General features: G+C 31.9%; 1 protein-coding gene across 1 annotated transcript in view; it reads left to right on the top strand.

Annotated features, from left to right (window-relative positions):
* The window catches only part of CDH9 (cadherin 9), a 162,638-nt gene that overhangs the window by 124,167 nt on the left and 13,481 nt on the right, over positions 1-24,990 (top strand). Inside the window, exons 4-7 of the mRNA XM_003263184.3 lie at positions 7,657-7,776; positions 8,368-8,535; positions 10,703-10,890; positions 11,798-12,051. Of these exons, the coding sequence (XP_003263232.1) occupies positions 7,657-7,776; positions 8,368-8,535; positions 10,703-10,890; positions 11,798-12,051 (730 nt within the window). The remainder of the gene's footprint in view (positions 1-7,656; positions 7,777-8,367; positions 8,536-10,702; positions 10,891-11,797; positions 12,052-24,990) is intronic.

The following is a 24,990-nucleotide window of genomic DNA, read 5'->3' as shown; positions in this document are numbered from 1 at the left end:
TATGACTACATTTAACTCTATTAATATAAAAGGTTTAGGTTTGTTAATGAGTCAATGAGAACTGATTCACATCATAAAAATATTTCCAAAATAAGGACATAAACTTAATTTATAAGATCTGCAGCCAATTTCCCAAATTTGATACAATTTAGTTGAATACTATTTCAAAACCAGTTTTCAGTGTATGTTTTTGACATTCTTATAACTAATATATGTTTCAGTCTAAAATAATTTCTATAGAAGGAGAAACAAACTTATCCACCCTTACTGAATGTTTAATGTAAAATGTTAACTATGTGAGATATTTAGCAGGAAGAACCAAGAATTTTTAAAAACTTATTTATTCTCACCTCAAATGAAATGTCACCTAACTGAAGAAAATGCAGTTAAATAGAATTGAAATAGCACTTTCAGGTATTCACTCTAATAAAACAAAAGGAATTTATCAAATTAGACAGGAGTCCTGTGAAATCATAAAGCTCTAATACAAAAATGAGCGGATATGTTTCCTATTATATTTTTTAGTATCTTAGTTGCATGGAAAGTACTAGATTGGTTTGCAAAGGTCAACCAGTGGGCTAATTCAGACATATATCATTTTTTTTAAAGGGTTTATATGTGAGATTAAGGTACATATAAAATTACACTCATCAATTTCCTATTGATGATTATTTTAAAGTAATTCTGTTTTTGTTAGTACCTTTTGTAAAATATTATTTTTTCTCTTGTGTACATATTATTTTACCAGATATGTTGAAACCTTACAATATAAAACTTTCGCTTTTCCTTCCCCAGAAAGATTTGACATACCTAGAAAAGTAAAAGGTATAATTAAGATAATGGAAATATTTGAATATGAGAAACTTTAAGAATAATTATTTTAAATGTGAATACACAAAATATTTCAAAGAAGTACCCCACTTTTGTGAAAAAACAAATATTTCCCTGTCAGGGACTATTGATGTTTAATCGCACATAACCTGTATTTTCTCCTACATTATTTTCTGATACTTAATGGACTATTATATTTTACTCTGTGTATTACTATTTGTCACCTGTATACATAATTCAAATGTATTTTGTCTCATATGAAATACTAATACAACTAGGTTCTATTAATATTTCTTGAGTAACAATATCAGAACTGAAATACACACACACACACACACACACATACATATATATATGTATATATTTTAGAATCCTTCACTGGTTCCATCACTCATAATAAAATATACAATATATAAGTTTATGCATGAAAGATGTTTTGTAGTTTTAAATTGTACAAAATCTCTTTCTGTAAGGCAATCTACATTTCATTTGCATAAGCTTTAAAGTATAAGCAGTACAACTTTGGATCAGTGTAGGTTGCAAATACAAGGATTTGAGCCATTGTCGGTTGCATTCACTACCTGGCTAGAATTCCCACAAAATGAGACAAGTATATAGTAGCAGGCAGATGTATGGCTCTGGCTACAGTTTTTGGAACTAAAAAATAAAGATTTAAAAATACAGATAAATTTTAATCCTATTTGTAGAGGACAATTGTTATTCTTCGTTTCTAATACTAACATTATATTACTTGCTTCCACTTTGGTTCACCTATAACTTTGTATGTGCTTCCATTACTTAAACATAAATGTATAATATATTATATACAATATGTATATGTAGAAGATACTATACTTGGTTTAATTGCCTATTTTAATAAAGACATAAACATGAGCCCAAAAGAATTAAACTGACTTGGCCAAGTTACTACTAGCCTAATTTTAAAAAGAAAAACAAAAGTTAATAGATGCAGAGTGTATTAGTCCGTTTTCATGCTGCTGATAAACTCATATCCGAGACTGGGAAGAAAAGGAGATTTAATGCAATTGCAGTTCCACATGGCTGGGGAGGCCTCACAATCATGGCAGAAGGCAAGGAGGAGCAAATCATGTCTTACATGGATGGCAGCAGGCAAAGAAAGAGAGCTTGTGCAGGGAAACTCCTGTTTTTAAAACCATCAGATGTCTCGAAGCTCATTCACTATCAGGAGAAAGATGCAGAAAGGACCCGCCCCCATAATTTAATCACTTCCCCATCAGGTTCCTCTCGTGACACATGGGGATTGTGGGAGTTACAATTCAAGATAAGATTTGGGTGGGAACATAGCCAAACCATATCACAGAGATAGCTGGACAATTTTAATGCCTTATTATTTTTCTCTGTTAAATAGTTATGTTTATTATTCAAAATCTAATCTGGAAATATTTTAATTTATTAAATCGTGAGTAACTCCTCTAAATTAGTATCTTTCTTATTTATTACTTTAAATCAAATGCCTTTCTCATTCAAATTAATTCTAAATAAGAATTTAAGGGGATAAAGCCCCTGCATTTTAATACACACATATCTATAATCTGTATATATAAAAAACTATATATAATCATATATATCACTATATGTAACCATATAATATGTCTAAATAAAAAGTAGATGTATTTTACCTCCTAAACTTGTATTGATCTTTTATTATAACTTTCCTACCTTATTTAAAGGAAAATAAAAGACTAACTTATTATAATTATTGCAGGTGTGATTTTCTTTACTCCTATGTATCCAAATAAACCAATTTATATAGGAAAACTAACAAGCAATATTTAGGAACTCTGCCATGCCTTGTGTATCCCATATATTAACAGTTAAATCTGATGCATAATCAAAGAATTAAGAATACATCTATAAGTAAAATAATACACAATGATTTAATTCTAAAATTATTTTCAGATAGTACAAGATATTTTCATTTAAATCAAAGAGTTAAAAACTACAAGTATTAGCTTTGTGAAGAAATAGAGTCTTATGGAATAAGATAAGATTTCTTTATTATTGCCCTACCCTTCTTTACAATGTTATTTTCTGTTGATCTCCATTTATCTGCCCCTTATTTCCATTCATTTCTATTTCTTAAAGTATTTGTTTCTTCCTCTTCTCTCTCACCAACTCCTTCCCTTGTTGTTTCCCTCTGCTTCGGTTTCTGTCTGTCACAATCATATGCCATATTTCACATTGGATTTTTAGTGCCAAATGCCCAACCCTTTTTCAGTTAAAATAAAGTGACTCCAATAAACTCATGAAATCTGAAATACATTATCATATTCTAATCAGAACATATAATCTGGAAGATATACAAAGATATATATTTAAAGATAACGGGATACTCTTCGATTACAACGTTTTGTATTTTCCATTTCTATTTCTAATTTTTATTTTTTTATTTCTTGTGATCATTACACTACTGATTAAATATTCTGTCAACTTGCTTCATGTGCATGCTTTTGTCTTCACCTACGCAAATTTTTGTTTTGTAAATTTGGTGACTGGGGATGCTTCCTTTCTCAGTGACTGGAAATTTCCCCTACCTTCACTCTCAAAAACCTATCCAGTCCTCCTCCTAACACTTTGACCCCCAACCAGGAATCCCTTTGTAATTTTTTACAGACAACAAAAATAACTCAGTCAATGAATTCTTCATGTCCCAGAAGTTCACTACGTGTGGATTCAATAATGTATCCAATTGTATTTCTAACACCAGAGAGATAGGCCATTTGGTAAAGTATTTATGAAGAAAATTCTTGACCACATATGTTTAGAATGGACTTAGACCTAGTCCAGCTCTATCACATACCAGTTTTGTGGTCATTAGCAACTTCTATGGCCCACACCCCACATGTATCATAAGGATAAAGTAATAAAAACCAATCAGGTACTGAGAACTATGTCTAGTCTACATTAAGCATTCTGTGAAAGTTAGTTCTTATGATTTTGCACTAGATTCTCTGCTGCGTTTTAAGTATAAGTGTTGAACAAACTAGATATGGACTCTGCCCTTAAAGAGTTTTCATTTCACAGTAAAATAAACTTATAGCTAACAAAGCATGATTTAAATGCCTGGACATCGAATTAATGGCCCCTTATAATTGCACGACACTGTCTGAAAACATCACCCCTACTTCTCTTATTAGTGGCCCCCACAGCACAAACATTTATGTCAAGGGCACTGTTTACCCCTGCTCCTCAAGTTAGTGGCTGTCATCACCCTACGGCAGAAGCAAACAGTTGACTCTATCAAAATCACATTCATAGAATGCTGTGAAGAATAAACTCCTTTTTCATTTTCTGTAACTTTCATTATCTCATTCTCACATTGAACCAAGTCAAAATATTCCAGTTTCTTTTCTACAGTGCTCGAAAAATAGGGCTTAGGCTACAGGGTAGGAAAAAGCCCATACTATTCACCTCTTTTCTTTGTTTCTTCTAGTTCATAGAGTGATTCTGTTTCTTTATCCTTTAGTTGGCTTTACCATTATATAAACCACTCCAGACATATGGAAAGACAGATGATAGATAGATATACATAGGTACAGATAAAGAGAATGTGTGTGTGAGAGAGAAAGCTTTTAAGTGTTACACAACATAATAGGCTGTGATATATATTTTCTGACATTACCATGCCACAAAGTTGCTGTTTATTAAAGAAGAGTAAAGGCAGTATTTCCCCTTCTCAATACTATCTGTGTCTAGAAAACCGTTTAAATTAGTAACATTTATACTAAGTAATCTTTGTATACAAATATTTTATTGTAAGTTTATATATAGAGATAATTAATGCCAGATAGATAGATAGATAGATAGATAGATAGATAGATAGATAGATGATAGATACGAGGCCTAGGTTTTGGGGTCATTTACATTTGTGATTTTAAATATTTCAAACACTAGATTCAAAACATTTTCATATTTGCATATAAGGCACAAATATATAGAGGGATGTTTTTTCTTTTATATATGAAGTTTATTTTGTATAGTGTAATAAAATGAATTGATTTAACTTCCTCTAATATGATGTGTAAATATATATGTAAGACCAACTGGCATAGCTTAGTTACATTGTGTAATCTAAACTTTTCTTATCTTTAAATTATAATAATAATTATATTGATGAATTTTTCTCCCATATCCAGAGGAATGCTTTTGGTTCCTTGAAATCTTTAGCTACCAAGTTATTTATTTATCAGCTTTTAACATTTCTTCATGATTTACTATTATAGAATTAGCCTCTGTGTCTTCAAAATTTTTCCTAAAGATTATTAGTTACATAGTTAAGTAAACAATGAGTTAAGAATTACAGTAAACTTCTTTGATTCCTTAACATATTTTCTATTTAAAGTAAGATATTATATGCAAAACTCTTATAAAAATGTGAATTGCAAAAATAATGGTCTCAAAATCATGTTCACCTCTTTGATATGAGATGCAATATATAAATTTGTCATTCAAGTTTCACTATGTTTTACTTACTATATTTTATCTTTAATATGAAAATAAAATATTTATTTTAAATAACTAAAGAATAAATTAAAATTATACATATTTTGGAAAATTTAGTGGCATGTAAATATCCATGTGTACTCTCTTTTATTTTGTCTTTATAAAGAAACATTTATAAAATTAGTATAAAACATAAAAACCATTTTCTATTTAATTTTATTACTAAATACTTTTAACTGTGTAATAAGTCATTACACCTCTGAAAAAAACTACAACTCTTTATTCCCTATAATCCAACACACTGTCTCTCAGTTTGCTAAAAAATAACATATCGATGATATTTTGTCAGTGACTACCAGTATTTAAAGCATTCTTAATTATTATCAGAGCTCTGAAAGGTGGAACAAGTACTTTATGTGTGCTTTTAGCTTTTTGGCCACATCATAGAGTTCATTTCTGTTGTTTATATTAACTTCTTTCTCTTTGTTAAGCGTCTTTGCATAACTTCAAAGATCATCTACCCACTAATAGAGCTAATAATCAAAATTAAAATTCCACAAAAATATTATTTGAAAGAGTCAAATAAATATAGAAGATTGTTTTTACCTGTACCCATTATGAAAGCTTACAATAATGCTCATGTGAAAAGAAAAATAAAATAGGTAACTCAAGAAACTTCCTAAAATTGATGAACGAACTACTTGTATTTTCAGCATATTGGTAATGCTTAATAATTCATATTTCAATAACTTCCAATTGTGAAAACCACACTTATTCTAATATATATCACATAGGGTTATATAAAAAGGACATTACATGTAAATTTAAAAAAAAAAAACACTTTGTTGAACTTCTGCACATCATAAAGTGATTTGTGTGGGGGGAATGTAAATCACTTTGTCATTTTTGCTTTCATCTAATGAACACATGGGTAGATAATTTTTTAATGATAAAAGCTTACAGCTGGGATGGATTAAGTAAATATGCAATGTTTCCATTCACTCACAGGACACATCAATTCCATTACAGTTGAGAAAACAGAGGCCTCAAGAGAATGAGCTCAAGTTGTCATTGTTATGCTAATTAATTTGGAGAAAACATTAAAAAGCCTTGCTCAATTCATGTGTTAACATTCAAATATATTGACAGGAAATGAGCTGTTAATATTGATCTTAATTACTATATATTAATTTTTGGAATTGGCATACACATATATATGCAACATTTGAGAAACATCCGCTGTAATTCAATTAGACAAGTTATTGAGTGTGTAATGTATGTGGGCTATTAAATCAGGTGGTAGGGCCAATATGGAATTCTTCCCGTTTTCAAAAACTTTAAAATGTATGTAAGAGTCAGACTCAAACTTTTAGAAATTATGTAAAATATACTGAAAAATGTCCTACAATCTAACTTTGTCCAAGGGCACACCTAGCAGGCTTCAGTTAAGGGTGATGTTAGAACCATGCTTTGAATCTGTATAGAAATTCAGGAAAAAATAATTCTAAAAATTCATCAATATATTTTATTATGCTGATCCCTGCTTTTAAAGCACTTTTATGTTTTGAAAGATTTGAAACAAAATTTAACATAATTTAAATTTAATGATATAAAATTAGATAGTAAGGTTAAATTGCGGTATTGCATGTGACACAGAATTACACACTTTACATCTTCTTTTGGAGAATAATGATTTACAAATGTGCAGCAAATAACCAGTATTATGCAGCATATCAATAGGGGTAATCATAAGAACCATATTATCTATATTTAAAAGAAAGGCATAGGCCCTTCATAATTAGTTATATCTTGGGAACAAAAAATATCTTGCATGTCAATGTTACAGCATTTTGGTTTATTTCTTCATAGAAATTGTCTCTATTTTTTTTATTTTATTTACCATTCACTGTCAAATATACCAGAGTAAAAAGCAGCCACAGGTTAAAAAATGTTAGATTTATCTTTTAAATACATGTTTCCACTTAGTGGTAAATGTATTAATTACAAATTTCATGTGTGTTATATTCGTTTTAAGAATGTTTGCCCTAAAATATTTCCAATAAATTAAAAATGCAATGCATTAATTAGTCTCATTATATTCACCTTACTGATAATATATTTTGATGCTTTTTCTTAGGTAAACAAAAAAATTAAGAAATACTTCATTTTATAGAAAATGAGAAAGGAAAGTAACTTTTTTGAGGAGGTATTTAAATAAATTTCTTCAAACGTACAACATTGTCTAATACAAAACACTGATGGCAACATATTTTTAAGAAAGATTGTTTCAAATTTGGAAGTATGTAAATGTCTCTGTTTGGGGATGGGGGTTTCATGTAGGTACATCTGTTATACAAGTAACTGCAACAGATGCCGATGACGCCAACTATGGAAATAGTGCCAAAGTGGTCTATAGCATATTGCAAGGACAGCCATATTTTTCAGTGGACCCAGAATCAGGTACAATATTTAAACTTGGCTGACTTCTTATTGTATAATACACTAAGATGCATAATTAATTTAGAGATTTTTAAAATATTTCGAAACCATTATTCATTCAGTTTCATGTTTCTATTTGTTTCCTGTCATTATTGAATGTAAACAAATGCAAACTTTCTATTATTTTAATAACTTATTTGAACCCTTTGCTCTTTAAACTATTATTCTTTGGGTTTAAATTTGAAACACTAAATACAAAATTTCACAGAGATTCAGCACATTATGTGGCATAGAGAATACTCAAAACTTGAATGTGACAATTATCATAATTAAACAACTGTATTTGTCCAAAGATTTTTGACTGAAGTTAATTTTTGTAATAAAAAAAATAAATACATTGATTTAGCAAAACCCATTTCATGAACAATAGCCCATGGCAAAATCCTTCCTGTTCCGTGAATTATGTTAAAGTGGTTATGGATTGAAAGACATATTTAAATACACTGACATTTTATGTTTGTTATAATCAACTTCTGTAAAATGAGTCTTGTCTAGCTTAATTTTAAAACTCAGCGATTTAATTGCAAAACTTTTGTCCGCTTTTTCCAAAAGGCATAATAAAAACTGCATTACCAGACATGAGCAGAGAAAATAGAGAGCAGTACCAGGTTGTTATACAGGCCAAAGACATGGGCGGCCAGATGGGAGGCCTTTCTGGAACCACCACAGTGAACATCACGCTGACAGATGTCAACAACAACCCTCCTCGATTTCCCCAGAGTAAGGAATGTTTCAGTGATCTCATGTCCAAAAACTTCTCAAATACACTAGTAGCCAAGTTTAATATTCACACTTCATATTAGTAGTTTTGCTATTAGTTTATGCACAAAGGAAAAACCACAATCCATTCCTCTACAAAAAAAAAAAAATCACAATGTCGCACAAATAGAGAGTGATGGTGATTATTTTCATCATTTTTTTTGGAGTAGGTAGTGGAAGAAAACAAAGTATTAAGCTTCTCTGGCAACTTTTGAATTAACTTTTCTAATTTTGAAGGATTACAAAGTTTTCCAGACTTCCTTTCTCAACATTCACTAAGATTGTCTTAACATTTTTCTTTGGATCCACTTCTTGGTTAGGAGGGTGGGCTCTCATGTCTGGCTATCTGGATTCAAATCTTGTGTCTCTCACTTGTCTTACCTCAGCTACATTTTTTTACATGCAAACTTAGAATCTCTTATCTAATTGATTCTGAAACACAGACTTCTTGATATTTTAAAAATATCAATGCAGATTGGCTTCTTTAGCATCATTTTTAGCATCATTTTTATATTTTCCTAGTGGCCCATAGAGTTATGGTTTACTATGTTTATGAGGGTATTTTATTCAAGTTTGGTAGTATCTCTGTTACTAAGTTATGAAGATTACATCAACACTCTTTCAGTTGTCATCATTTTAGGACAAATATTAAACCATGGATGCTTTGCATTTCATGACGTCCTGCAGAAAAAGATTTCCATTCTCTGATGAAATTTGTTATTTTGCAGTGAATAAATATATAAGGAGCCCTATTTCGAAATATTCAATTAAAAGCTGAAACTTAAATTCATATCACTAATCTCAATACAGTAAAACATTTTTCCAGGCCAATTATATTTAAAATGTTTTACTGAGCTTTGATTGGTGGACATATTCATATGCTGTATGTAAAACAATGAAATTTGCTGAGAACATAAATAATAAGCCTAAATAACATAAACCTAAACTTTGCCTTCATATTCCTTTATAAAGAGTATTACTGGATGCATTTTTAATGCCTTGACATTCTGTACTTCTGTTATCTATAATAATGTTAACAAAACTTTGGAACTATAATAGTAATAATAAACTATTAAGGACTAGACCCAGAGCTAAATTTTTGTAATCCATCAAACAAACCTATGAGTGATATACTATCACTATCATCCTTATTTCTTAGATGCGGACATCAAAGTTTAGAGAATTTAACTAACTGGCCAGGTGTTCAGAATTCAAATCCAGGCAGTTGGATTTATTTACTCATATTCTTAACCACCAAATAAATTGGAAAGAATATAGACTTTGAAGTCAGAAAGAATTAGTTTTTGCATTCTCCCTTTCCCAAGTCTGCAGTATAATTTCCTTAAGGCCTGCCCCTGAAGATGATATAGCTAAATTGGTCCTTTGAGGACTAGTGTGAGGATTAAATAAATTAGCATATAAGCCTTTTGACCTTGTATAGACTGGAGCACATTGTAAATGTTTAAAAATATTTCTGACCTTCATTAACTAATATTAAAGTTTTCTTTTTTCTATTGTCTCTTGAATAGGTAGCCACAAACTAAAATGCTTTCAGGGATACCAGAATACAATATAACACTTGCCTGAACTTAAAAAAATACAAACATCCATGCCCCACTAAAAGATATTAAAACTAAAACTAAAACAAACAGGCAAAAAAAAAAAAAGAAACATTGGTCTGTATGGCATTATTTTTTATTCCTGATTTAGAATAAAATAATAAATGTATTTTTAAAAAATAACTGAATACACGTAAAAAAAAAAAAAAAGAAACTTGTGATGACCATTTTGAAAGCCCCAGATGAGCAGTAAATAGTTGTTTTTCATGTTCTTTTAAGTCAAAAGTTCTGGATTCTTATATCAGGCCTACCATCTATAGTCTAAATAACTTTGGGACATTCTCTAATTTTTTTTCATGGGTCTTACACTTCTCATTTACTAAATGAGAGTGTTCTGTTTTATGAATTATTTTTCCAAATTAATAAATATATAATTTTGACTGCTTTCAATTCAATATGATAAATACTCTCCCTATTTAAAATTAATGTATTTAAGTTAAAAATGCAGAGGAAATGAAAAAATGTTATCTAAAGATGAAATGTCAAAACAGCTCTTACTTAATTTATAGGTACGTATCAATTTAATTCTCCTGAGTCTGTACCTCTTGGAACTCATCTTGGAAGGATAAAAGCCAATGATCCTGACGTGGGGGAAAATGCAGAAATGGAGTATAGCATTGCTGAAGGAGATGGTGCAGACATGTTCGATGTCATCACTGACAAGGATACACAGGAAGGGATTATAACTGTCAAACAGGTTTCTTTTCACTGTCTTCATTTTTTCATTGAGTGTTTTATAATTTACGTTTGCTTTTCAGAAAAGGGAAAAAAGGCCTGGGATTTATTTTCTCCCTTCTTTTACATGCTGTCTATCCTTCAGATAAATGAGAATAGTTGTGATATCACTTCAAACAAGTTAAATGTCTTCATAATTGACACTTAAAACCTCAGTTGCTCATGCTAAAACTAGAAAACAGTCAAATTAAAATTAGATAAACTTCAAGGTACTTGTTTTGTATTTCTCCATAGAGGAAAAAATAAACATGCAGCCATCATTATTTCATGCACTTTTCAAAATATTTTCATTGTAAGTGTGATGATCTATTTAAAGAAATAAAACCTGAAGATGCTTTGTGTTTTCCATTGGTTGCCTCAATTTTCAATGCAATGTGGGAGAACATTCTTAATCTTTACATCTAATAATACAACTCAATATTATCATTTCATATTGTCCTTATTTCACTTTTTATTCATATCTTACTTTCCACAAGTGCTCAAATAATTGAAGTAAAAATAATTTTTATTCTATACTTCTATTTTATATTTTTCTACTGATTATAACTGCGTAACTTTAATAATGATAATATGTAATGTATAAATCCATTAGATAATACTTCATTTACTTGTCACCAAAAAAATGAAGCATATTACTAAATGAGAATCAATCTCAATGTGTATGCCATTATATTAAGTTAACCCTCTGTGAATAAGTGTATGGCAAAACATATATTTATAAATTTATTTCATATACCTATGAAGCAATCATTGTCATTTAAATGGAATTGTTGGTATAATCATGATCGCTGGCTATTAAGCTTTGAAATTGTTTTCCATTGTCATATCTTCTGAATTATGCTAATTTCTTTTATGTTATTTAACTTCAGAATTTAGATTTTGAAAATCAAATGCTCTACACTTTAAGAGTGGATGCAAGTAACACTCACCCTGATCCACGATTCTTACACCTGGGACCTTTCAAAGATACAGCTGTGGTCAAAATATCTGTGGAAGATATAGATGAGCCTCCTGTGTTCACTAAAGTCTCTTACTTGATAGAAGTAGATGAAGATGTAAAGGAGGGCAGTATCATTGGACAGGTTACGGCATATGACCCAGATGCCAGGAACAATTTAATAAAGTAAGTACTTTGAAAACATGTATTATCTTTTTAGAAATATAATAATCTCACTATTTACAAACTGTGTGAAAAAATGGTTGCACCATGTATAATCAAGCACAGTAATAATACCGAACACTTCCAGAGCACAAATTCTTAGCTTGGCTGTCTTTGAAGTGCTCTAGGTACAAGGTAGGTAGTATTATAATCTGTTTTTGGAGATGATAAAACAGGCACCGAGTACTTAAGTAATTTGCCCATTGTTTATTAGCAAAGCTGATTTTAAGAACCAGGCAGTTTAATGCCAGAGTCAATGATTTTAATACCTTTATTGTTGCTGTAGTCTTTGTCTCATTGTCCCTCTTGGTTAAATAAAAGTTCAAATTAATAATGGACTAAATATATAAATTAGAAAAAATGTTTTCCTAGAAATTATGAAATATTTTCTTTTGAAAATTGTTACTAAGGCCTAACACATATCAAAATTTTTGAAGAATATTATGTCAATTATATTCTCATAACAGAGTATACTAAAGAGATAATGACATTTAAGTGAATAAGAAAGGTAAAAGTATTAGTTTGTATAGCATATCTTTCCAAATTTTGAATAGTTTCCAACATTTTAAAGGTTTTAAATATGTCAGAAATATAAATGAATCTCATATATTGTTCAAAAGGGAATTTAAATGTAGTTGGGGCATGTATAGATTAATGCTTGGGATGAATAATGATAGGTGGATGTGTGGAGGAACAAATAGACAGCGAAAGAGATAGACAATACATTAATCTGTTAAATATATGGCTAATAAATAATCTAAAATTCTACTTGGCTTAAAATTTAATTAGTTGGGGAAAATGGTTAAATTCTTTTCATGTTGCCCTTTACACATAGGACACAATACTAAATAATAATAATACTAATAATCACAATACTAAATATATAACCATTTAATTTTCATTTTAGGACTATACAAATATGTTAATTCACAAAGCAATTTGTTGCACTAAATATATTTTAATGATGATTTAATTTGTTGGTGAGATTAAGAACATGTTAACCTTCGTAATTAAGAAACAGTCCATAAAATCCAATGTGTAGTTAATGCCTAGAGCTTATATTAGATTGAAAATTAGGGTTAGTTTTAGGTTTATTACAGTATAATTCACTAAACATCTGTTTTAAAAAAAATTATCAGTATCAAATTATGTACTTGTTATATTGTTTAACATCATTTTGAAACACATCTTCTTGTTATTATTGGAGATTATTTTACTCTGGCAGGATTTTTACCATAATACATAAGATGCCTAATTAAAATGTTCATATTGCTTAGAGTAAAACTCTTGAAATAAAATGAAAAATTAATCTAGCTGTCCAATGATCAATGTATATGCACTAGCATGTTCATATCCAAAGCAATGTATATTTGTGTTTTATTGAAATGGTATATGCGTGCTTGTTGGTGTCTTTTGTATGAGGGTTTATTAGAAAAGAGTGTAAATTATATTTATGTTTTCTGCAGTACTGAAATGGAAATAAGTATTCATCTATTTTGTAAAGGACAAGGGGTTGGTCATACCAGTAGCTACAAATGCTCAACAAGTGTCTGTTTTTTTATAGTTTTTGTCATGTTTCAAAAAAACATCAATGTTGGTTGTGTCTTTATTTCTCCTTAGTGTCTGTTGCACCATATTTTTATGCTAGAAATCCTACATTCATTTTAGAAATAATTGATTGTAACTTTTTTCAGTGCAATCACACATTATCGGAAAACTGTAAACAATGACATTATATCAACTTAGATGATGAACCCTGTTATTGCTGGACAATTGAACATTTTTGAGTCTGAATGAGACCACATCTTTATAATAATCCATGTTATCTTTTCTTCATTCATCTAGCATATTTGCTTATTAGGAATTCAGTAAATGCTGGGCACCTTGCGAGAGGCATGATGCCCCTTCTACGTCACCAAGGCTATTTATTTCATAAAATAAATTAGCCACTTAGTCACTTTTGCATGATGCTTATAAGAGATACTTTCTATAGTTTTGTTTTTCTGTAATGTTTTGGTCTAAATTTGGTAAAATGGAAGTACTGCTTCATAGAATACAGTAGGATATATAATATGCTCTTTACTTTTCTGAAAGAGTTTGCATAGAATTAGAATGTTTTCTTAATGTTTGGTAGGGTTTAAAAATGACAATATTTGGGGCTGTAATTTTGTTTTTTATATGAGTTTTATCTACATATTTTCTCTAGTAGTTACAGAATTATTCTGGTTATCTATTTAATGAGCTAAGTTTGTTTTTAATTTTTTATCTCTCAGGGAATTTGTAAATCTCATCTAAGTTGTCAAATGTATTAACATAAAGTTGTTCAAAATATTTTCACGTTATCCTTTTGATATCTGTAGTGATGAAAGCTATCTTTAATATTATTAACTTTTATCTACTTTATCCTGATCAGTGTGACAAAACTTTTTTGAAATTTATTTATTTTCTCAAAAAAAATCTAACTTCTGGTTTTACATATTTTTTGCTTATTTTTTTCTTTTTTTTAAATTATACTTTAAGTTCTGTGATACATGTGTTTAAAGGGCAGGTTTGTTACATAGATATACACGTGCTACGGTGGTTTGCTGCACCCATCAAACCGTCATCTACATTAGATATTTTTCCTAATGCTATCCCTCCCCTAGCTCCCCCAACCCCTGACAGGCCCCAGTGTGTGATGTTCCCCTCCCTGTGTCCATGGGTTCTCATTGTTCAACCCCATTTACCCTCTACAGGCCCCAGTGTGTGATGTTCTCCTCCCTGTGTCCATGTATTCTCCTTGTTCAACTTCCATTTATGAGTGAGAACATGTGGTGTTTGGTTTTCTGTTCCTGTGTTAATTTGTTGAGAATGATGATTTCCAGCTTCATCCATGTTCCTGCAAAGGACATGAACTCATTATTTTTATGGCTGTATAGTATTCCATGGTGTATATACAGTCTATCATTGATGGACATTTGGGTTGTTTCCAAGTCTTTGCTGTTGTGAATAGTGGTGCAATAAATATAAGTGTGCATGTGTCTTTATAGTAGAATGATTTATAATCCTTTGGGTATATACCCAGTAGTGGGATTGCTGGGTCAAATGGTATTTCTGGTTCTAGATCCTTGAGGAATCACCACACTGTCTTCTACAATGGTTGAACTAATTTACATTCCCACCAACAGTGTAAAAGTGTTCCTATTTCTCCACATACTCTCCAGCATCTGTTGCTTCCTCACTTTTTAATGATTGCCATTCTAACTGATGTGAGATGGTATCTCACTGTGGTTTTGATTTGCATTTCTCTAATCACCAGTGACGATGAGCTTTTTTTCATATGTTTGTTGGCCACATTAATGTCTTCTTTTGAGAAGTGTCTGTTCATATCCTTCGCTCACCTTTTGATAGGGTTGTTCATTTTTTCTTGTAAATTTGTTTAAGTTCTTTGTAGATTCTGGATATTAGCCCTTTGTCAGATGGATAGATTGCAAAAATTTTCTCCCATTCTATAGTTTGCCTGATCACTCTGATGCTAGTTTCTTTTGCTGTGCAGAAGCCCTTTAGTTTAATTAGATCTCATTTATCAATTTTGGCTTTTGTTGTCATTGCTTTTAGTGTTTTATTCATGAAGTCTTTGCCTATGCCTATGTCCTGAATGGTATTGCCTAGGTTTTCTTCTAGGGTTTTTATGGTTTTAGGTCTTATGTTTATGTCTTCAGTCCATCTTGAGTGAATCTTTGTATAATGCATAAGGAAAGGATCTAGATTCAGTTTTCCGCATATGGCTAGCCAGTTTTCCCAACACCATTCTTGCATCCCAGGGATGAAGCCAACTTGATCGTGGTTGATAAGCTTTTTGATGTGCTGCTGGATTGAGTTTGCCAGTATATTATTGAGGATTTTCACATCAATGTTTATAAGGGTTATTGGCCTGAAATTTTCTTTTTTTGGTGTGTCTCTGCCATGTTTTGTTTTCAGAAAGATGCTGGCCTCATAAAATGAGTTGGGGAGAGTCCCTCTTTTTCTATTGTTTGGAATAGTTTCAGAAGAAATGGTACCAGCTCCTCTATGTATCTCTGGTAAAATTTGGCTGTGAATCCATCTGTTCTTGGGCTTTTTTTGTTGGTAGGTTATTAATTACTGCCTGAATTTCAGAATTTGTTATTGGTCTATTCAGGGATTGGACTTCTTCCTGGTTTAGTCTTTGGAGGGTGTATGTGTCCAGGAATTTATGAATTTCTTCTAGATTTTTTTAGTTTATATGCATAGAGGTTTTTATAGTATTCTGTAATGGTAGTTTGTATTTCTGTGGGATCACTAGTGATATTCCCTTTATCATTTTTTATTGTGTCTATTGATTCTTCTCTCTTTTCTTCTTTATTAGTCTGGCAAGTGGTCCACCTATTTTTTAATCTTTTCAAAAAAAACTACTCCTCAATTTATTGATTTTTTGAGGGTTTTTCTGTGTTTCTATCGCCTTCAGCTCTGCTCTGATCTTAGTTATTTCTTGTCTTCTGCTAGCTTTTGAATTTGCTTGCTCTTGCTTCTCTAGTTCTTTTAATTGTGATGTTTGGGTGTCAAGTGTAGCTCTTTCCCACTTTCTCCTGTGGGCATTTACTGCTATAAATTTCCCTCTAAACACTGCTTTAGCTGTGTCCCAGAGATTCTTTTATATGTGTCTTTGTTTTTATAGGTTTCAAATAACTTATTTATTTCTGCTTTCATTTCATTATTTACCCAGTAGTCATTCGAGAGCAGGATATTCAGTTTCCATGTAGTTGTGTGGTTTTGAATGAGTTTCTTAATCCTAATTTGATTTCACTGTGTTCTGAGAGACTGTTATGATTTCCATTCTTTTCCATATGCTGAGGAGTGTTTTACTTCCAATTACGCGGTCAATTTTAGAATAAGTGCAATGTGGTGCTGAGAAGAATGTATATTCTGTTGATTTGGAGTGGAGAGTTCTGTAGATGCCCCTTAGATCCACTTGGTGCAGAGCTGAGTTCAAGTCCTGAATATCCTTGTTAATTTTCTGTCTCATTGATCTGTCTGATATTGACAGTGGGGTGTTAATGTCTCCCAATATTAGTGTATGGAAGTCTAAGTCCCTTTGTTGGTTTCTAAGAACTTGCTTTATTAATCTGGGTGCTCCTGTTTTTGGTGCATATATATTTAGGATAGTAAGCTCTTCTTGTTGCATTGATCCCATTACCATTATGTAATGCCCTTCTTTGTCTTTTTTGATCTTTGTTGGTTTAAAGTCTGTTTTATCAGAGACTAGGATTGCAATTCCTGCTTTCTTTTTTTCTTTTTATTTTTTTGCTTTCCTTGTGCTTGTTAAATATTCCTCCATCCTTTATTTTGAGCCCATGTGTGTCTTTGAATGTGAGATGGATCTCCTGAGTACAGCACACCTATGGGTCTTGACTCTTTATCCAATTTGCCAGTCTGTGTCTTTTAATTGGGGCATTTAGCCCATTTACATTTAAGGTTAACATTGTTATGTGTTAATTTGTTCCTGTCATTATGATACTAGCTGGTTATTTTGCCCAATAGTTGGTGCAATTTCTTCATAGTGTTGATGGTCTTTACAATTTGGTACATTTTTGCAGTGGCTGGTACCAGTTTTTCCTTTTTATATTTAGTGCTTCCTTCAGGAGCTCTTGTAAGACAGGCCTGGTGGTGACAAAATCTCTCCACATTTGCTTGTTTGTAAAGGATTTTATTTCTCCTTCATTTATGAAGCTTAGTTTGGCTGGATATGAAATTCTGGGTTGAAAATTCTTTTCTTTAAGAACGTTGAATATTGGCCCCACTCTCTTCTGGCTTATAGAATTTCTAAAGAGAGCTCTGCTCTTAGTCTGATGGGCTTCCCTTTGTGGGTAACCCTACATTTTCTCTGGATGCCCTTAGCATTTTTTCCTTCATTTAAACCTTGGTGAAGCTGGTGATTATGTGTCTTGGGGTTGCTCTTCTCGAGGAGTATCTTTGTGGTGTTCTCTGTGTTTCCTGAATTTGAATATTGGCCTGTCTTGCTAAGTTGGGGAAGTTCTCCTGGATAATATCCTGAAGAGTGTTTTCCAACTTGGTTCTATTCTCCCCATCACTTTCAGGTACACCAATCAAATGTAGGTTTGGTCTTTTCACATAATCCCATATTTCTTAGAGGCTTTGTTCATTTCTTTTCATTCTCTTTTCTGTAATCATGTCTTCATGCTTTATTTCACTAAGTTGATCTTCAACCTCTGATATCCTTTCGAACGCCTGATCGATTTGGCTATTGATACTTATGCATGCTTCATGCAGTTCTCATGCTGTGTTTTTCAGTTCCGTCAGGTCATTTGTGTTCTTCTCTAAACTGGTTATTCTACTTAGCAATTCCTCTAACCTTTTCTCAAGGTTCTTATCGCCCTTGCATTGGGTTAGAATGTGCTCCTTTAACTCATAGGAGTTTTACCCACCTTCTGAATAATACTTCTGTCAATTAGTCAAACTCATTCTCTGTCCAGTTTTGTTCCTTGCTGGCGAGGAGTTGTGATCCTTTGGAGGAGAAGAGGCATTCTGGTTTTTGGAAATTTCAGCCTTTTTGCACTGCTTTTTCCTCATCTTCATGGATTTATCTACCTTTAGTCTTTGATTATGGTCATCAACAGATGGGGTTGTTGTGTGGACGTACTTTTTGTTGATGTTCATTCTATTCCTTTCTGTTTGTTAGTTTTCCTTCTACAGTCAGGCACCTCTGCTGTGGGTCTGCTGGAGTTTGCTAGAAGTCCACACCAGACCCTGTTTGCCTGATTATCACCAGTGGAGGCTGAAGAACAGCAAAGATTGCTTCCTGTTCCTTCATCTGGAAGCTTTGTCCCAGAGAGGCACCCACCAGATGCCAGCTGGAGCTCTCCTGTATGAGGTGTCTGTCAACCCCTGCTGGGAGGTGTCTCCCAGTCAGGAGGCATGGGGGTCAGGGACCCACTTGAGGAGGCAGTCTGACCCTTAGCAGAGTGCTGTTGTGGGAAATCCGCTGCTCTCTCCTGAGCTGGCAGGCAGGAAATTTTATGTCTGCTGAAGCTGTGCCCATAGCCATCCCTTCCCCCAGGTGCTCTGTCCCAGGGATATGGGAGTTTTATCTATAAGTCCCTGCCTGGGGCTGCTGCCTTTCTTTCAGAGATGTCCTGCCTAGAGAGGAGGAATCTAGAGAGGGTTTTATACATTTTTAAAAAATACTTTTCTCTTTTATTATTTTTTGTTCTTTATTTTTTAGGGGTTTCATTTGTTCTCTTCTGTTTCCTGATTTACAAGCTGAGCTCATTTATTAAAGACTTAGTATTTTTCCAATATGTACATTACAGCAATGTAAATTTCCTTCTAAGTGTAGTCATAGGCATTTTTCACAATATTCTGATATTAATAAATGGACTCCATTTTTAAAATTACTCAGTATGTCTTGGCAAAACATTACCTATATAATAGGCACACAGGTAGGCCATGCTTTATAACCTCATTTAACATCCTGTGACTTTACGTTGAAATGTTTAAACCACTTATATTTAATATAATTATTGATACTGTTACATTGAATTATCATTTTGCTATTTGTTTTCTGATTTTTTCCACCTCTTATTTGTTTCTTCTTTCTTATTGTTTGCCTTCTTTGGGCTAATACACTATGTTTTATTCTATCTCATTTCTTCTTTGGCTTGTTATCAAAAATTTAAAAATTTTTTTGAATGTAGACTTTTTGAGTGTTTCTTATAAGTACAGTAAAGATTTTTCTGTGTTCTTATATTTGTTTCTATCTTTGTTACATTACTTGTTTCTCAGTATGCTTTTAATTTGTCACAAGTTTTGAGCAGTTTAATTATTACGTGTCTTACTCTAGTATGCTTTATTTCTTTTTTGCTTAGAGTTAATTGAGCTTCTTCAATTTCTGAGGTATACCTTTTCTTAAACTTAGAAAATTTGTGGTCATTGTTTCTCCAATATGTTTTGCCCAACCCTCTTCTCCTTCAAAGAACTTAAGTATGATTACATCAGGTTTCTTAAAGGTATAACACTGTTCACTGTGTCTCTGCCTTTTTTTTTCATTCTTTTCCTTTTTGTAATTGTGAATCTATTCAATGACATTTTGAATCTATACAAAATGACAAAAAGGAAAAGGATAAAATAATTAATTCATCTCCATTAAGAGAAGTTCACTATTTTTTTTTCTGCAACATCTTCTCTGCTTTAATTTTATCCAGAGTATTTTTGAATCTTAGATTTGTAGTCTTTTCTTTAAGGGTTCTTTAATATAGTATACATAATATATATATTAAGGCATAGATATATATAATATAGATAGATAGATATAGATATGCCTTCAAGTTCACCAAATTTTTTCTGCAACATCTTATCTGCCTCAATTTCATCCAGAATATTTTTGAATTTTAGATTTGTAGTCTTTTCTTCAAGGGTTCTTTAATATAGTACATATATTATATACATATTATACATACTAAGACATATATATATGCTTTTAAACGTGTCTCTCTAGAATGCCTATTAACATTTAAAATATCATATTTAATTATATCAATGGTGTCTTTGGGGGTTGTTTTTAATTAATAGATTTTTCTTTACATTCACATCTTTCTGCTTCTTTCCCTGGCTGTAATTTCTGATTGGATTAGAGACATTGTGAGTTTTACCATGTTCAGAGCTGAATAGCTTCTCATTTTAATAAATATTATCGAGTTTTGCTCTGATAGAAGATTAGGTTTCTTAAAACAGTTTAATTCTTTTGAATCCTGGTTTTGTAGCAAACCTTAATGTAGGACTAATTTTGCCCCATTAATCAGGTAGTATCTTTCTGAGTTACCTACAAAAAGTCTTGCAAATTATGAGGTTTTCCACTTTGCCTGGTGATGACTAGCTCCATTCCCAGTTCATAATTTTTCTCCCTCTAATCCTTGTGATTAGTTACCTCGTCATTTCTTGTTTCCTGTTTCCATTCATATTCTCATAGGTACTCAGCCAAAGAGTTGAATGAGATTCTCTTCAGATTTCAGTAGCTCTCTCTGTTACTTCTTCCTGCAAACTTTAGCCACATTAGTCTCCCTGCTCAACTCAGGGAGATTGGCAAACTCCATCTGTGTCCCTACGTCCTACATTATGAAAACCCTATTCAGACAGCATAATGGGAAAGTTTTAGGGATTACCTCATTTATTTCCCTTCTCTCAGGGGTGATTGTCTTATTTTCTTATGTCCAGTACTTTAAGAATTATTGCTTAATGTATTTTTTTCTGATTTTTTGTGTTTTAGTAGTATGATAAATCCAGCACCTGTATACATCTTTGCCAAAAGAGGAAGTTAGAGAAAAATATATTTCAACATGTCCCTGCTTACACAATTGTAGTAATTCATTTTAGAAAACATGGATGACACAGGAAATTTTGTAGCCCATAAGACAACTATGGTTCTCTCCTCCATAGATATTCTAGTGTTATTTTACTGCTTTCCACCAAATATTCCATTTTTTCATAAAATTTTTCAATCTGCTATCTCACTTATATATGATTGAATTTATTATATATATAAGTCCATAGATTTTTTAAATTTTATTTGCTAATGTCATTAAAATTCTTAAACTTCTATTGTATAAATGATATACTATCATGTATGTTATACATCGTAAATAAATGTTTAGATTAGAGATACATACAATCTTTACATACACACATATACTTGGTGTGTATGTGCATATAAAATCTCCCCATATCTGAGAATTTCCATGTGTGTATATGAAACCTCTTCTGTATCTGATAATTTCCCGAGGACATAATTTCAAAAGTAAAATTTCTCATTCAAAGACTGATAGTAAAATTTGCAACCTTGCTTCCCAGTGTTTAAAAAATGGCTTTAAAAAAGTTCAGTTTACAGGTCATCCAGAAATCTTTGTTTTGTATAGGGTACTCAAGTCCTAGAAATAACCAATTATAATTTCACCTGTGGCATCTCAAGAATTATTTATAAGGAGAGGAAAAATATTGAGAGAAATTAACCTCAAATTGTATTCTTCAAATGGTACTACCAATTCTGCCAATTTATAAGGCCATACCGGAAAGCATAGCACAGAGGATGGTTCCTGTTAGCATTTAAAATGTATGCAAAAAAGCTTTAGATATCCAATTACAGTGTGAAGAAAATCAGCAATAATTCAACAAGAATGCAACATTGTAACATGGGACTGTTCTGTTTGCTACGATCAAATTTAGAAGGATGGCTGATCTCAGAGCAGAAATAGGCTATGATAAGCATCACAGAGAAACATTTTTCCAGGGAAAGATTGGGAACTAATTCTCATCCACGATTAAATCTGTTCATCAAATATATTTTCTGAAATACATCTGCCACTTGCAACATGAGATTATGGTTACAATTAGCAGCTGTTGTCAGCTCTGCTTCACCTCATTAGTAATCATGGATCTCCAAAGTTCTAGAGTTGATTATAGCTTTACAAGATCTGAAAGAACATGTTGCCTCATTTTACACCTATTTTATGCTTAGCGTATTTAAAGTTCAATGATTTTTAAAAGATCCTTTCTACTGCTGTGGAATTAAAAAGTAACAAAACAAACTTTCTGGTCAGGGATTTAATTATGCCTCAATAAAATGTCCATGACTTCAAAATAAACTGGAATAAATGTGTAAGGGCATTCCTGTATAGTGGTGCTTCTCTCATATTTGCTTGATTTTATTGCAAAAGGTAAAATAATAATAATCTAACAACAATATCACTAATCTCTGCAAAAAAGATTTGAACTATTTTTTCAAATGAAATTATAAATAATGTCATTGTATATCTAATACTCAATATTCATTTCTGAGGGATAATGGAGTTTGGCTAGGTCACAGCTATGAAAAACATGTTTCTGGAAAGCAGTAGCTGAAAAGTAAAAAGCCAATGACGTCCTAGCTAAATTGACTTAGTCAGCGGAAGAAATAGATGGAATCTAGCAGAGAAAAAGGAATGCATTCTTGACATATTTCTGCATATTACTCATTTGTTCTGGTGTCTATAATTGAGTTTACATGATTTGTGCTAGGTAAAAATATAGATATGTGATACATGCTTGACTTTTAATGGTAGAACATAAAAATATAAAGCAAATAAGAAAAATGAAAAGCAGAGTTCAGCTTCTGTGGGAAGAGAGCCCCTGTGCTGTCTTTCACACGTTATTTGATGCCTATGTGATTGGATCCTGTCTCTGCAGAAAGTATTCATATAAAAATTACGACAATGGCCTTTTTAAACTGATTGTTCAAAATTCAATGCAGGGGGATCAATAAAATATTGTTGTTATAGTAGGCCATCTGCTGGAACATAGAGATAGCTTTGTTCTGTGTTAAGGGTTTATCAGGCTCTTTCTGGTCATTTGTAGTAATCCAATGTATTTATTATTAATAAGTAAATCCGAATGTCCTATTCTGGGTGAAAATAGAAGTTTGGCTGCTAAATAAAAGAAAATTATCTCTGAGCTTTGACAAATTGTGAGACATCCTTTGCACTGGAAACAAAAATTTGAATATAGACCTGGAAGTTGGCACTGTCGAAGTTAAAAGTGAGCTATTTCTGTGTCGTCCATGAGTTCCTTCATGAATTCTTAACGTGAAAAACAGTGTCTTTCAAGGTTGTACCTGAGAGTAAGGTGGCTAGAAACCCAAATCTATTTTGATCCTGAAAAATGATACAAGTGTATCAAAGCTTGATTTTTATCATGTTGCAATTGTTAGCTATTCCTCAGTCACAGAAATATCATCAAAATCTCTAAGCTAAACTCTAGGGCAACTAGCAGTGAGCACAAAGGGAAATTTTATTTTCCACTTTGACCTTTAATGCAAACAGTAGGAAGAAATCCAAGATCTATTCAGACATAAGCAGATAATGGTTAACTATTGACCTTTCCAACAATAGAGAGAAATATTTACAGGTGAATATTATGAATTGAGCTCCATTCATTTCCCAGATGTAGTTATGTTCTTTTGCTTCCAATTTATTTGTGTACATTTTAGGTTCGTTTTTAATCATAAGCAAAATTTGCATAGCTAAGGAAAATAAAATATTTTTGTTGTTTCAATGACTTTATTTGCTTTTCTCTCAAAAACCGTATAATAGTGATTTGGTCCCAACATCAATAAAGCCCACATCAGGAATTGTGAGAGGGTTGAAACCTATAGGTAGGAAACATAATATTTTGTTTCATGTTATCACAACTGGAAATAGAGGTTTAAAAGAAAAATTTCAGGATGACTTGCATGCTCAATATTACTACATTGTTAGTTTGCAAATCGGATATATTTCTGATAATACTCTGACAAATAATTGTTGGCTAAAAGCCAGCATGACATTTGCTTCCAGAAAAAAATAAAATAAAATAATTATATATATGCTGTTATGCATTTTTATATATTTTTATATCTAGGTTTCTATTTCTCCTTTATCACCTTAGGACTTCCCACCCAAGAAATATAGGCTACTCTTGGGCAGCAATCTTATGTCAAATGAGTGTATTTTAAGTGCCTAAATTCTTTTCATAACACCATGTGAAGATTACAATAATGATTATTGAAAAACTGAGGGTTGGTTCCAAGTCTTCGCTATTGTGAATAGTGCCGCAATAAACATATGTGTGCATGTGTCTTTATAGCAGCATGATTTATAGTCCTTTGGGTATATACCAAGTAATGGGATGGCTGGGTCAAACGGTATTTCCAGTTCTAGATCCCTGAGGAATCGCCACACTGACTTCCACAATGGTTGAACTAGTTTACAGTCCCACCAACAGTGTAAAAGTGTTCCTATTTCTCCACATCCTCTCCAGCACCTGTTGTTTCCTGAATTTTTAATGATGGCCATTCTAACTGGTGTGAGATAGACTGGATTA

This window comes from Nomascus leucogenys, chromosome 6 (genome assembly GCF_006542625.1).
Source record: "Nomascus leucogenys isolate Asia chromosome 6, Asia_NLE_v1, whole genome shotgun sequence".
Taxonomy (NCBI): domain Eukaryota; kingdom Metazoa; phylum Chordata; class Mammalia; order Primates; family Hylobatidae; genus Nomascus; species Nomascus leucogenys.
Note: the sequence above shows the minus strand (reverse complement) of the source record. Positions and strands in the feature narration are given on the sequence as shown.